This window comes from Notolepis coatsorum (assembly GCF_963971535.1).
Source record: "Notolepis coatsorum genome assembly, chromosome: 20".
In the NCBI taxonomy this organism is placed as follows: Eukaryota; Metazoa; Chordata; class Actinopteri; order Aulopiformes; family Paralepididae; genus Notolepis; species Notolepis coatsorum.
The window spans coordinates 51,880,761-51,897,173 of NC_140184.1; the positions used below are offsets into that span (position 1 = coordinate 51,880,761).

Sequence of the window (16,413 nt, forward strand, 5' to 3'; positions counted from 1 at the left end):
TTGTGTCCCAATGCTAATTACATATGGTAATTAAACATTAAAACACCTGCGGCTTATAGTCCAGTGCGGCTTATATATGTACACATCATTCAATTTAGCTGCTGCGGCTTATATTCAGGTGCGGCTTATAGTGCGAAAAGTACGGTACTTTTTCTTCAAAGACTGTTCAAGGACATTCCAGAATGGGTTACATCTCGTACGAAGCTATGTTTATGAAAATAAACATCAGGAAAGAGATCATGTTGCAGTGTCGTTTCTTCTGATTACGGGTAGGGGTGCACCGATGTATCGGTCGGGTATCGGTATCGGCCGATAAGTGCCTTGTTGACTGCAATCGGCCTATCGGCCGATAAGCTTGAATGTGCCGATGGCAGTAGCCGATAAATTCAGTCGCGTCCTGCCAACAGCGCCGCCCCCAGTTCACTGTCCCCCACACACACACACACACAAGCTACTGCATCAAAGTTACTACTAAATATTCAACATTCTCTTTTGAGACTCTGCTTCAGACTCTTATCATTTGGCACTAAAAGCTAAACATTGTCACCGATATGGCTGTCCGCAACATGTCATTAATTGTGTACGCGAGGTGGTCGCTCAGTGACGACGCTAACATGAGCTAGGTTAGCTAGCATGAGCTACCGGGAGGCAGAAGACTAACGTTACTGGTGAAAATGTGATTTACGTTGGAATACTCCTTTGCCAACTTGCTGTACTTTGCTTGCAGGTCTGCAGCCATTATTGCTGGATTATGAATAGCCCCAACTTTAGCCAACGTAACGTTATGGCTAAACCTTTAACGCTAGCTTTCGGTTAGCTGTTCAATGCTAATAACACAACCAAGGGAACCCATCAGAGCTCCCCATCAACACCGCTCTGTCGGGAGGATGGCATTTAAGAAAGTATCTGCTGTTAAAATGACACAAACATTCGTTTTGTGGCATTAACGTTATATAGTTAGTGTTACACGTTCAATTACATCAGCATAGTATTCACCCGAAGATAGCAAGCAAGCAAGCAAGGCATTACTCCGTTCATAGCTCAGTTCCATTCCGTTGCTCATTCTGTACCCAACTACCCATTCTGCAATCTGTTAATAAAGTTTTCAACCAGACAAATGTATAGAAAGGCTTTGTTTTATTATAACATTTGTTGCAGTAAAATCATTGTGTCTCGTTTGGTCATCCTGTGGAGCGCGCTGGTCGGCGGGCACTGCCGGGCAGCTAACGTATTAGCTTGTTGTGGTTCTGACTCGCAAGCAAATCAATGGTGGCATGCCCCGAAGTAGAAAATGAATAAACGCTTGCCGATTGGTGGTAAGAACAGCAGGAGGTGGGTGCTAGCGGTGTGGCGTAATTGGCAGAATCGACTGTCAATCAAAATGGTTCTATTGCATTGGTTGAAAGCTCTGGTTGAGAGAATAGTATCCCTCTGCAGGCCGCCAGACGATACTGGGAGAGTGATAGTGATACATGGCATGGTGGAATTAATACCATAAACATATTTCTTGATGTTTCCTTTTTTTAAGTAAGTAAAGAGGCCTACCAATACAAACATACACATACAAATATACAGTAGTTTCATTAAAAAAATTTTAAAAATTAAAAGAAATTACAAATACTTGCCACAAGTAATCGGTATTGGTATTGGTATCGGCCGATTGTGTTAGTTGAACAATCGGTATCGGTGGCCAATTTTAATATCGGTGCATCCATAATTACGAATGTACCAACGGGGTTGATACAGTGTGATACAGCTAGTGATGCACCGATGTGAAAATTGTGGCCGATACCGATAACCGATATTAATATTGCTGTTCTGGCCGATACCGATATTTACCGATGTCGATATCTCTGTATAGAAAACACTTTTTTATGATAATCAAATAAAGAGCTATTTTCCAAAACGCAATTTTTTTTTTACTTTTGTAACTTATTTTCAGAAATGACTGATATTTTGAAACTATTTAAGGCCAAAACATGTAAAAAAATAAAAATAAATAGTAATTCTTTTTTTTTAACACTTTGATCGCCATGGGTTAAATTCATAATTTACCATCCCTCGCCAGCTCTATTTGTCTATGGAGAAGTTCCCCTTCTTTGCAGGGCTATAACTTTTTAAATTCTATTGCTACATTGCCATTATTATGGCCCATTCAATGTCCTATATGTATTGTTCAGGGTGTAGCAACGTAAACTTTTTCATTCACATATTCATACTAAAATATGGTCTAAAGTATAAGTATGTTTTTATCGTTTTCTGCAGCTTTCTTCAGAACGTGATTTATAGCCCTAAATGCATTATATTGATGATGAAATACAGTTTGGTAGCGATCGGCGCGAGATGAAAAATTTCAACTGGACGTACTTCTAGAATGATCTACGTATGATCTGATGATGACCGGATGGGCGGGGGATCGTTTATAATTCCGTGGGCAACGTTAGATGATTCATCCAGAGTGGGTCATATGTTCATCATAGCAGTTTATATTGAACACGTTAGAATATAACGCTGAATCTTACCGTATGTTCCTCGCGCCGTTGGACGATCAGCGTGGAGTAGACCGTTTTCGATTATGGGATGTAGAAATGCCCGATCCATTTCCAGGTTGTATAATAGTATATACGTCCAAATAACGTTGTTTATTGAGTTAGGGCGAGCGATCTATTATCCAGTGTTTCAAGATGGAGTCGCGGGAGCTATAGAGAGTGGCCGGACCACATTTGCATGAGTACTACTGGTTCAAAGGTTAATATCCGGTTGGCGATCTGCCGATCGGCCACCAGATGGCGCTCTTGAACCACTAGAGAGTTGAGAGGAGATCACACTTGTGTCTCAGGGCCCCGGAAAGGAAATATGATTTCGATGACAGATTTTTGAAATATTGACATCAAAGACGAGTTAAGGCGTCCTCGGCGGAATGAGTATGGCGGGGAATGACGAGTTCCGGCGTTTTCAGCGGTTAAAGTGTTAATATCGGCCCTATCTTGATATCGGACCGATACCGATGTGTAAAAAAACTGCCATATCGGCCGATATTATATCGGCGGCCGATATATCGTGCATCACTAGATACATATATCCAAGTAAAATGACACAACGCAGAGGCCAGTCACAGAGCAGCAGGTGACGAGTGGATTAAATGATTAAAGGCTAGAAACACTGTTATCTTACACCACAAAAACGAAGCTAATCTAATAACAATATACTCTAGTCGTTATCACCATACATAAAGATTTTCCCAGAGTAAATACTAATACTTGATATATTTTTTTTTTTTTTTATTATTATTGGTCTTTTTCCCCCTCCATTTTCCTCCGATTTTCTCCCATCCCAATGTTAGTCGTATGCCAATTCCCAGTCCCTTCCTGGTCGCTGCGCACTTACCCCCCACAGTCAGATCATCTGGGAGAGTGGAGGCTACCACGTGCTTCCTCCGACACACGTCCAGCCAATCACCGCTTCTTTTCACCTGGCAGCGCGGATTCTCATTGAGAGGGCGTAGCGTGTGGGAGGACCACACTATCCCCCTCACGTCCAATCCGCGCTTAGCAGGCGCCCCGACCGAACTGTAGGAGTCGCTGTTTACAACGACCCGGACCCACCCCGCCAGCTTCTCCCACCCTCTGATACAGCCAATTGTATCAGTGCAGACGGCCAGCCAAGCTGGTGACAACCCCGGAGCTGTGAGCTGGATTCGAACAGGCAAATCCAGCTCAGCTCCGGGGCTGGTGACGAACGCAATCTCCGCTCGGCCACCTAACCGCCTCAATACTTGATATCTTAATCATGACCATAGTTGCAAGACGTTATAATAAAAATGTCTCGTTATCTTGCATTGTTTCTACATAAGCAAGCACACGTTAATTTACATCCACAACATAACTGTGGTATCTTAAGAATGATACAAGACGCTTATTGAAACGCTTTGACATTAGGGCCGTTCTTTCAACCTAAACGTGCACTTTCTTCAACCTGAAACCTAAATTCCTTAGCGACCTGTGTTACCAACGTAAACAAACTGCACAGTGTGCACATACGAGACACAGATATGAAACGACATACGGAACAAATAACGTATAATGGAGGCTGAAATGAGACCAACATGACTAACAAACTCACAACAGTACACATACATAAGCACAAAATTTAATCTGCATTGATTAACTGATAATCAAAACCCAGCTGAATCCGTTAAACCCCTGTAGCGAATCACCGAAGCCAATACGCACACACACAGTCGAACTGGAACGGTTTAACAACCATACACTCCCGGCATTCATAACTGGGACAATTATCCATACGAACGTCCCGCGTTCTAAGAGAAGATATCCGGACCCTCATATATTCATCTTCCATACGCTTAACCATAACATTACTTACTTACCCAAACAACGTGTACCCGAATCCACAATATTCCGATGTCTGGAAGTGGACCCATGGTCCATTCGACCTTAATAAACGGCCACCAGTCCATAACCGCATTCTATAGAAGAATACGTCTTTATTTGTCATGCAGATTAACACACATGTGAGATGGGACCCACAGGAACACACTATAACCTTGCATGGCGCACAGTCTGTGATGTCACGCTTGCTGCGACGATCCCATCTAGAAAGAAACGTATCTGTATTTTTGACGGTATTAAAAATCATACCGTCTGGATTTCTCAATACCCTGGTATACCGTCATACCGCCCAAGCCTAATGGAGTCATTCTGAACTTGTCGCTGATCACTACAGCATGTAAACACACCCAGGTATTGTTTGTGTTGGTTTGTTATTATGGGATGTATTCACCTACCATCTGTGTGTGAGGGATTTGGGAGTCTGTCTGGATATCTAAGGGCTGAGTCATTACCATATCTATAGGTTTTCTCAGCTGGAGGCCTATTGAGAGAGAGACACCAGTTCTGTTTTGAGCTGTTGAATAACTTGACAAATGGTCCATTCAAGATCTACTTCTTCACTGCACGTTATTGACATGTGTCATTGTAAGATGTAGCTGTAGGCTTATACTCCTCCAGGCACACACACACATACTTAGACAAACACACCCACCTTCCACATCTATTCTATCACTTCACACAACAGCTAATCTCCCACCTGTCTACAAGAGAAGATAGATGAGGAGGAGAGGGCCTTGAGTTGGTGGGCAGCCACTGTACAGGCACTCTTCCTGCCTGGATGTCTGCAGTAATCACGCCATGCCTTGCTTCCAAACATGCATGCATAATGGCTTCTTTAAATATTATATCTTAAGTATAGAGTTGCTACTAACCGTTATTTAAAGTGGTAGTCCGTCTTGAAAATGTCTTCTGTTCATTCCAAATGAACTGCGGTTGCTGCTGGTGACGTACAATGTTTACTATCCTATTTGCCGGAGGATTTTCCCTGTGAATGTCCTACCAGACACAAGTGTTTAGAACAGCAAATGTAAAAGCATTCATATCAACGATATAGGTCAAATCTGTATTATGGTTTATCAATTGGCGATAGAGAGTAATACATGAATTTACATTTATTTATATGAAAATGTTTGAGATTATTACTTCAAGTTAGGGATGCCCCGATCACGTTTTTTGCCACAGATACCGATCACCGATCGTCTACATTTACATTTAGTCATTTAGCTGACGCTTTTATCCAAAGCGACTTACAAGTTCTGTACGACAAGTCATCAGGAAGGGCACAACTCTATCAGCTGAGTAACAATGTTCATCAAAGTGTTGAGTGCTACAGTGTAGGTTAGTTTATTAGGACAAGTGCATGATGACAGTAAGGTTAGTTAGGGTTAGATTTTTTTTTTCCAGATAATGGTTGACGGCGAAAGATTGGACGGGTTTCGGCTGTCCTAACTGGGGTGGGTAGTTCATTCCACCATCGTGGGGCAAGGACTGAGAATAGGCGACTTCTCTTTGATGACCCTCCCAGAGCTTGGATAGGAGTAGGTCTGAGGCGGCCAGAAGATGCAGAGCGTAGGGGTCTTGAGGGTGTGTAGTTAGAGACCATTGACCGGAGGTAGGCAGGAGCGGTTCCCTTTGCCGCACAGTATGCCAGGTCGAGGTCCTTGAAGCGGATTCGTGCAGCAATGGGGAGCCAGTGCAGGTCCCTAAGAAGTGGGGTGACATGGGCCGACTTCGATAGGTTTGAGATCAGGCGGGCTGCTGCGTTCTGAATGAGTTGAAGAGGCTTAGTGGCAGTGGCCGGGAGGCCAGCGAGCAGTGCGTTGCATTAGTCGAGGCGAGGGATGACTGTTGATTGGACGAGGAGTTGGGTGGCTTCTTTTGTCAGGAAGGGGCGGATCCTTCTGACGTTGCTCAGGAGGAATCTGCAGGTTATGGTTGTCGCTGCGATGTGAGCAGAGAAGTTCAACTGGTTGTCGAGGACAACACCAAGGTTCTTGGCGGTCGGGGACGCGGTCACAGCTGCATTCTCGACTGTGATGGAAAGGTCGGTCAGGGGTGAGGATTTGGCCGGCAGGTGGAGTAATTCTGTTTTGCTTACAGTAGGCCTGCCGCGATAAGCAATAAATCGATTAATTGCCGCGATAATTAAAATTAATGCAATGATTTTGACGGGCGCGATTAATTGCTATTTGCGCGTTTGTTTTAATGAGGCGGAACCAGTGCCCCTTGCAGTCTCTCTCCGTGTGGGTTGGCCGCTGGCGTTACTACAGAGCACAGCACGGGAGCTCCGTGGGGCAGTAGCAATGCCACATATAGCTTAACTACATTTCTCAATAGTGTTGCTCCTTTTAACCAAGTAGCGTTATTTGTAGTGTAACGTTAGAATAACACAGAATAACGTTAATACAATTACATGCATCATTGTTTACAATGAACGGGTGGGGCTAGTCAAAGCACTGGAGACGGGGACAAGTTAAACATGAATTAATTTATTATAACGGGTCGTTTTCGAGTCGTGCTGCAGTGCCTACGCACCACAGCTATTCTATTATATACTGCTTTGACGCTTCCTCATCGTTGATTGCCTGTAGTAGCTGCATCTAACGTTAGTAGCTAACGTTAAAACAAAAAAACACAACCGGACGAGACAAGTTGTCGGCTAGGATAATCACAACAATACTTCCGGTCCGGTCGGTGGGCTTCAAAATAAAAGTCTTAAACCGGAAAAGACGGAGCGGTGGGCTTCAAAATCAAAGTTTTGGGAAATAAATTTCTCAAAAAAATTCTCTAACCGGTCGCAATAATATCGCTTATCGCGATATTTTCGGGGGCAATTAATCGCCCAGCAAAATGTGTTATCGTGGCAGGCCTAGCTTACAGTAGGTTCAGTTTGAGGTGGTTGGTCGTCATCCAGGGGGAGATGTCGGACAGACAGGCCAAGATCCACTCAGAGACGTGGATATCTGAGGGAGGGAAGGAGAGGAAGAGTTGAGTATCATCGGCATAACAATGATAGGAGAATCCATGAGACGTGATAATGTTACCCAGTGATTTAGTGTAGAGGGAGAAGGGAAGGGGTCCTAGAACCGAGCCCTGGGGGACACCCGTCCGCAGGGGGCGGGTGGCCGACAGGGTCCCTCTCCATGACACTTGGTAGGAGCGGTCATTGAGGTATGATGTCAGCCATGTCAGCGCAGAGCCAGCCACTCCCATTCCTGCGAGGGCCGCGAGGAGGATCTGATGGTTGACTGTGTCGAAGGCTGCAGATAGATCTAGGAGAATCAGGACAGAGGAGAGGCCTTTCGCTTTTGCTAAGTGAAGTGCCTCTGACCGCAATGAGGGCCGTTTCTGTGGAGTGGCCAGTCCGAAAGCCAGACTGATTGGGGTCTAGGCTAGGAGGTCATTCTGTAAGAGATAAGCAGTAAGTTGGTTGGGTACAGCACGTTCAAGTGTTTTAGAAAGGAAGGAGACATGACGGTAGTTGCCTATGATGGTGGGGTTCAGGTTTTTTTTTGTATGAGCGGCGTGACTCTGGCTTGTTTTAGGGAGGTGGGGGCCACCCCTGAGTTGAGTGAGGAGTTGATGGTTGCAGTTAGGAATGGGAGGATGTCTGGTGCTATGGTCTGGAGGAGTGGGGAGGGTAGCTGGTCCAGCTGGCATGTAGTCGGACGGTTCGACGTTACCAGTGTCAGGGTCTCGGCTTCTGTAATGGGAGAGAAATATGACAGTGAAGGATGAGGTTCTCTATTCAGCATTTGGAATGAGTGGGGGTTGGGAGAAGGAGCTGCGGATGTTCTCCACTTTTTCCTCAAATAAGATCGCGAAGTCGATGAGTCATATCGGCTGATACACTGCTGATACCAATAGTTTTTGATTTTCTTATAGCAGCTGGCAGTATTATACTGTAGGTCTAACACAGGCATTCTCAAAGTCCGGTCTAAATTATCTAATATAATCTTAGAAATTAAAGTAAAGTGAATAGTACTGGGTGTTAAGCATAACAGTATCTAAGTTAATTAACTTCAGACCATTATAGTCAAAGTATTTTCCTATGACCCGAAACTTATAAGATGTTCTCAGTGTTCAGTTAAGGCTATGAAGCACGATAGCTAATTAGCCAACAGCTGCAAAAACGAATGATGTTAAAAGACATTGATATCAGGAGCTATCTGTAGCTACTTCTAGCCAGCTAGATAACGTTAGACAATGCCTCATGTATTAAACTAAAGTGAATAGTTGACTGGGTCATTTTGTTTAAACAGTAACGTTAGCTAGGTAGCTAATGTTAGCTCACGGAACAACGATAGCTAGTTAGCCAACACTAGCCAACTACTGCAAAAACAAATGCCAAAATGATGATATCAGACGTTGATATCAGGAGCTATCTGTAGCTAGCCAGCTAGATAACGTTAGACAATGCCTCATGTATTAAACTAAACTGAATATTGACTGGGTCATTTTGTTTAAACAGTAACGTTAGCTATGTAGCTAACGTTAGCTCACGGAGGTCTCATGCACTCTACTATGCCGGAGCCATTGTTGACATGGGTCTGGGAGGGGGAGGGGGAGGGGCAAGGCGTGCAGCAGCAGCAGCTGTGTGCAAGAGAGAGAAGACAGTGAGTGAGAACTACGCTGAGAATTGGATCATGATTTTCGCGCGTGTCATCGATCGGTTTTCACGATTGGCGAAAATATAGCATTATCGCATTATAAAAAATGGTATCGCTGAAAAACACCCTGGGTCCATAGCCTGAAGTCTTGTGTATTACATGTCCAAATGTCATACAAATCTGTTCAGAAATTAGTGATTAGGACCGATTTGGTAAAATGTGAAGAAAAAAGGCTGCAGAAAAAGATTTCCTCATTGACTCCAATGCATTTCGCAGAAATTTCTCTTCCTGTTTGCGCTCGTGACTTTTCACCTAGATCCCTGATTCGCTCATTCCCACGTGGGGTATCATTGGAAAGCCAGACTCATTGGTTACAACCCTGTCCAATCATTTTCGAGATCGCCAAATGATTGACGCAGGTCGAGGCGATCTATATATTGTATTAAAAAATATGCACACCGAGCCACTAGAGCAGGGCTGTACAGTGCGACATATATATCGCACGTGCTACAGCAACAGCGGTCTGTGGGATGAATGGATTTACTTCAGTAGCACTGGTGCGATAGGCATTCGGTTCATATTGATACTCTTATTTTGAAAATCCTGTCACGGGTCTCATTTCCGCCTAAGCGCAGCTCCAGTCATAATATCTGGGCTCCGGCAGCTAGCAACGGTCAGGTTCATATGATACTCTTATTTTGAAAAAACCCATAGCAACTCCGCGATGTCATATCCGCCCCAGACCGTGCTCTCAGCCGAGCGGGGCTGCACAGCAGTGCGGCTATTTTGCGATCCGAAATAAGTCTGTGGTGTTTTTTTTCTCTCACAACGGGTCAAATGCATCTAACACGCTTTGCATCGTCGCCATTCCTTTATGCCCACATCGCCCGAAATGAACGTTACATTAGCATAAGCTAACAAGCTAATCCTGATCAGAGGCAGAGCCATAGAGAACAGGGGACTGGGGAAAGGGTGTGTGTGTGTGTCGAGAGGAGTGGAAGTTTGAAGACAGACTAGGCTACAATATGATGCGGGGGTGGTGAGTTGAAACAGTGTGAATGAATGAAAACTTTATTTAACAGATTGCAGAATGGGTACAATACAGTACGGCTCAATACACACAATTGTTAAGGGGATGCAGTCCAGACCAGAGAAAGACTTTCGTCTTGTTTATATCAGGGTCCCCCATTGTGTGTGTGTGTGTCCCAACCGACCCCACTTCTATGTTTCAATAAATTATTTGCATTTAAAACTATTAACGCTGACTCATTCCTTCAGTCCACTCAAAATTATGCTAATATTCCTTATGTTGTTTATGATATTAATTGAAAATAGCATATGAGAGTATTATAGTAATAATAACACATGGCGATATACTAAAAAGCAATTTATAATTTTTGGCTGGTAAAAAATCTGCCTTTTTTAAATCTACCAGCCAAATGGCTGGTAAGTCAAAAAGTTAAGTTTGTTCCCTGACTGCAACTAAATAACACAAATACAATAGGCACATTTGTGACTGTTACAAATATAACACGTTTTATACTTGTGTTACAAGATTTTGGCCAGTGCTACAAAACTATCAACCTCTGTAGCACCAGTGCTATGTGCAAAAAAAGTTAACGTACAGCCCTGACTAGAGGTCACAAAAGTGGCGTGTCGCGCCGGTCGGCAAATCGTCCTTAAAACGTGGCCGGTCGGTGCCGGTTAAGAGGTTAAATTGTTTCATCTTTGACAGTGAATAACACCATGCTAAAAATTTCCAGACATGACAAATGGCCACTGAGCTCATTCAGCACCTTCTTGAGTTCACGTGTACAAAACATCTCAGGGTTAGGGTTACTCTTGGCTACATTTGAAAAAAAATACATTAATTCATACATTCTGTAGAGATGGATTTATGGCATGATTGGCATCACATGATGTCATTGTCTGCCCGGTATCGGACCACTCTGGCTTAAGAGGTTAATATACAATTGTATTTAAAGATAGCAATAAATATAAATAAACAGGCAGCTATAGTGGAGGCCCAAGGCTCCTGACCTACCTTTCTGTGACAGACTATGAAAATATAAACAAATGCTAAATATTAAATACATGGTGGGAGATTTAGGTAGGTTTGAAAAAAATTATAATATGAAAATAAATAACAACGATTTTAATTTACTTTTAATTTAAAAAGGAACACTTATTTTGGAGATCAAGGTGATACTGTGAACTGAAATAATAAAGTTTAATATTTCATCAACTAAAATATACGTCACACCCGTGCCTCTTCCTGCCGTCTGCAGGTGGCTAATCTTGAGTTTCGGACCCCCCAATAAGCTAACCATCGGATAATTCCAAAAAAATGAACAGTCTCGGAGAAAAAGGGTGTAATTCAGCGTGGACAGATGAATTGTCTTTCACTACCCGCGGATGGAGAACAGACAACCGCGGCAACCGTGATAAAATAAAAGTGGCGTGATAATTTTTTACTCTGTTCATTTAATGACGAGACGTCCATTTTCCAGTAACATGAGCTAACTTCACGTTTCCATACAGTTTACAACTCACAGATGAAATCAGGATTTATTTTCATATCCCGGACTCGAGCCCCCAATGTATACCTTTTCCTGTATTAATCTGAACCGTAGTAGAGTACAGGGGAGCGTTCTCCTAACACTCCAGGGCCGAAGTGCCGGTCATGTAACTTGCTCAATGTTATTGACTAACGTTACACGCAAATGAAGCGCTGCCTCTCTACCGACCCCACTACACTCTGACTAATCCCTACTCTCACTTCGTTATCATAGCTATTATGATCTGTAATGTCAACTGGATAAGGTTAGCTTTGTTTGCAAACGTTAGCGTTCGCTATCTATAACGTTAGCTATTAGGCTAGCTATCTATAACATTTGCTATTGGCTAGTTTCCCCCAATGATTGATGACACAAGTCGTGATATTTAACTAGCTATGTATGTGCATTCAAATTCACTAACGTTAAAATAGTGTTATAATAACGTTAAATGTTCGCCCAAATAACGTTAGTTTTAAGTTGGAGAAGGGATGTGTGACTGCTTGCTGCTTGCGTAGACCTACAGTATATATCCCACAACGCATCACTCTTAAAGGAGCAGGCAACACCCTACTACTTTTATCACATTTCAGAACATTGAGGGACAAATGGATAGATTATCAAACATGTTTAAAATAGTTTCGGGGCTCCTCCGACCTTAGAATTTTTGTCTAATCACGATCGCGGGTAAACTCGCATGTCTTAATAATAAAAAAATATATATACAGGTATTAAAAAAAATTAAATGAAAATGAAAACTTTTTTTTTTTAATAGAAGTGCGGTACCACCGCATCCCGCAGTGATTAGCCACACACACAACCGCGGTGAGAAAATGTCATACCGCGACAGCCCTATTCACTACTAATGATGGGGGCTTACCTGTATGCTTGATATGTGGCGAGAAATTAGTGAACAACAAAAAAACGTCACTCGCCACTCAAAAAAATCTAAAGCATGTATTTAACCTCTTAACAGGCACCCAGAAAAGTGGCAATTTTTTACATGAACTTGAGGACTGCATACTTTTTTTGCAAAGCTTAGCTTTATACTTTATATTCAGAGGTTTTGGCGTGCCAGCTTTGCCAGCCTGGGGAATCCCCCCCGCACATGACGGTATCATAGCTTTCAGTCGTCAGGGTAACCTTGCGACCTAGCTCTCTCCACAAGCGCCTCTCTCTCCGTTACGTGCAAGCTTAGCAGCACGTCTGACTGCTGAATCGGTCTGACGGTGCATTGGAGTAGATGTATGAAACTATATGAAATATAGAAATAGATGCGTTCGTTAGATAATAATAATATATATATTTTCACACCACCAACAAAGTACTGTGTCCGTTGTCTCTTATTCGGAATGGATTTGGTGCCAGCTGTCATTTCTGCCCATCTCTTCTCCGACACTTGAGATAGAACGGAAAATAACAATAGGTACATACTAGAAATAAGCATTTTAGGGCTGTCCCCGACTAAGGATTTGGATAGTCGACTTTGATTGGCCGAAATTAGCCGATAGTCAACTATTAGTTACTATGGATACATCTTGATATTTGTCTAGTCTAGTGTGTTCATTAGACGGGTGAAATCCTCTTTCAGTGCCTCTGTGCCTGTTTTCTTAGGCAGTTAGCCTCTGGTATGCGTGCCATTAGTGTTAGCCACGCTTCTAGGCCTTTTTTCTTTTGGAAAGAATGATAAAAAGAATTCAAAATAAACAATTATAATAATTGTTTTTCTTTTTTTGCATTCGACTAAGAGGTTGGCAGTCGACTACGGCTCCTTTTGATCGATTAGTCGACTAGTCGACTAATAGGGGTCAGCCCTAAAGCATTTGAATAAATTCCAATCCCTCTCTAGTCTATATATAGTATAAGTATCGCTCATAAATGATTCAGCGGAGCGCCATAGTTTTCCGTCACCATTCTCTGTCTCCAAGACGCTCGAGAGGAGAGAGAGAGAGAGAGATGGGCTGATGAGTCTTGTTTTCCTCCTTCTTCTACTACTACTAACCAGTTTCTTTTTTGTTTCTCCCACCCTCCAGGAAAATCATCATCAAGATCGGGAAGAAGAAGAAGAGAAAGCCAGAGTCTTCGGAGGAGGAGTCAGACGACGACCCGCCCCCTCGACGCTCTTCCAAAGATAACGATTCGGTAGGATTGCTTAGATTAGATTCAAATGTATTGTCATCATGTCAGACAACATACAGCACAAGCACAGTACAACCAAAATAAATTTGGCATCCAACCGGAGTCCAAATGTAACAGTAATGTGCAATAGTAATATACAATGTATAGGGGATTAAACTGGGTATAAAATACATAAATTAGTGTAGTGCTATTCAGATTTATGTACAGAGTTGTAGTATAATTTGTACAGTGATTCAGGTATAAAGACAGTATGGTAGTAGTCATACTGGCCAGAAAGCGTAACTAGAGTAAGTAAGGGGTATGTACATATACATATATATATATATATATATTAGAGCTGGGCCGTTAACGTGCTGCGTTAACGCGATACTATTATCGCGCGATAATATAATGAACGCATTAATCTTAAAAAAAAAAAAATTACCTTTTATTTACCCAGGGTAGGTTCGCTGAGCACAGATGCTCTTTTTCAGGAACGCCCTGCTTCACATTCACACAGTTCCATTCACACCTGGGAGCTGCCAGTACAACCACAGTTGACACCATTGGCCACTGAGCAACTCCACTGGAGCAGTTGGGGGTTTAGTGCCTTGCTCAACAGTATATACAGCATTATTGTTAGGGATGCCCCGATCACGTTTTTTGCCACCGATACCGATCACCGATCGGCGAGAGCCATATCGGCCGATACCGATCCGATACCGATTGTTTTTGATTAACACTTTGGCTGCCATGGGTTAAATTCATTATCAACCGTAGGTTGCCGGCTCTATTTGTCTATAGAGAAAGTCCCCTTCTTTGCAGGGCTATAACTTTTTAAATTCTATTGCTACATTGCCATTATTAGGGCCCATTCAAAGTCCTATATGTATTGTTCATTGTGTAGCAACGTTAAACTTTTTCATTCACATATTCATAGTAAAGTATGGTCTAATGTATAAGTATGTTTTCATCTCTTTCTGCAGCTTTCTCCAGAACGTGATCTATAGCCCCAAATACATTATATTGATGATGCAATACAGTTTTATGGCAATCAGCGCGATATAAAAAATTCCAACTAGACGTACTTCTAGAAGTTACTACACGTCATCTGATGTTGACCGGATGGGCTAGGGGGCGTTTATAATTCCGTGGGCAGCGTTATACCAATCATCTAATGTGGGTCAAATGTTGATAATAGCAGTTAGTATCGAAGACGGTAACTTTACACGCTAAAACTCACCCCAGTCTCCGCGCGCCGTTGGGCGATCATCGTAGAGTAGAAATTTTACCATTATGGGATGTCGATTTACCCGGTCCATCTCCAGCTTGTATAATGGTATATACGTCCAAATCATGTTGTTTATCGAGTTATTGGCAATCGATCGCTATGTAGTGTGTCGAGATCGAGTCCCGGAACCTATAGCTAGTGCCCGGAAGTAATACGGCCGACCAGCACAATCTCCATAGCACTTCCTGTTAAGCGATTGCGCCGATCGGCCACCAGATGGCGCTCCTGAACCGCCAGAGAGCTCAGTGGGTTCTCCTGGTGGATCTCAGGCCAGCGGAGGGGAAATATGAATCCGATCCCAGATTTTTGAAATATTGATATTAAAGACGCTGTAAAGCGTCTTCTGCAACTTGAGCATGGCCGGGAATGACGTGTTTAGGCGTTTTCCGGCAGCCAAAGTGTTAAAAAGAAATTAAAAATTATTTTATATAAAAATAATTTTTTTTATAAAATATATATATTATATAATTAGACTTGTACTTGTATTATCTGCGAGACATCGCCACCATGCAACAAGTAAAAATGCTCGCTATCTGCAAACAGCTCCACTGTCTGTGTGTACTCTAGTAGCCTCCAGTTCCAAAAAGGATTCTCCGGCGCTGCAGCGGGACCCTATTGGTAACGTTACTGTGCTTTGGTCATTTCACATTCAGCAAGCCCTCAGCTCGAATACGCATTAAATCAATGTTATAAGACATTGATATCAAGAGCTATCTGTAGCTACTGCTAGCCGGCTAGATGACGTTAAGACAGAACTTTAGTTCAATGGGACATTTCGTTTTGAACAGTAAACTAACGTCAGCTAACGCAAGCTAACGGAGGTATGAACATGGACTACTAGACTTTCTGGATCATTTGTTGATATCAGGAGCTATCCGTAGCTAGCCGGCTAAATACCGTTAGACAATGCCTACTAAACGTGAATAGTTGACTGGGTAATTTTGTTTAAACAGTAACGATAGCTAGGTAGCTAACGTTAGCGCAGGTCGAATGCACTACAGACTCGAGCAGAGGAGCCGCCTCTCAGTCCTCTTTGTTTACAAACTCTACACGGGGCGGGCGGGGCTAGGGAGGAGGAGCAGCGGCAGTTTGCAGGTCGTGTGTGTCTGAGACAGACAGCGAGTGAGAGCTTCGCTTGATCGGTTTCCGCGATCGGCGAATATGACTCATTATCGGAATTCACAGATTGCATATTTATACTGAGTATCGGCCGATAACGATCGGTGGCCGATCGATCGGGGCATCCCTAATTATTGTACATGCTATCATACAGAGTTATTGGTTATATGCAGGTGTATAAGTAAGTACCACACACACACAAAACACACTTTCAGACCGTAGAGCGCAGGCTGGTGTTGTGGGTGCTGAGTGGAGGAGGCCCCCTACCCTCAGGCTGTCAGGTTGACGGAGAGGAAGGAGCCCTACTGGAG

General features: G+C 43.0%; 1 protein-coding gene across 3 annotated transcripts in view; it reads left to right on the forward strand.

Annotated features, from left to right (window-relative positions):
* Nucleotides 1-16,413, forward strand: part of chd9 (chromodomain helicase DNA binding protein 9) — a 202,567-nt gene that overhangs the window by 46,637 nt on the left and 139,517 nt on the right. For all 3 annotated transcript variants that reach the window (XM_084337361.1, XM_084337363.1, XM_084337362.1), the window contains exon 3: nt 13,608-13,716. In XM_084337361.1, coding sequence (XP_084193487.1) covers nt 13,608-13,716 — 109 coding nt within the window. The remainder of the gene's footprint in view (nt 1-13,607; nt 13,717-16,413) is intronic.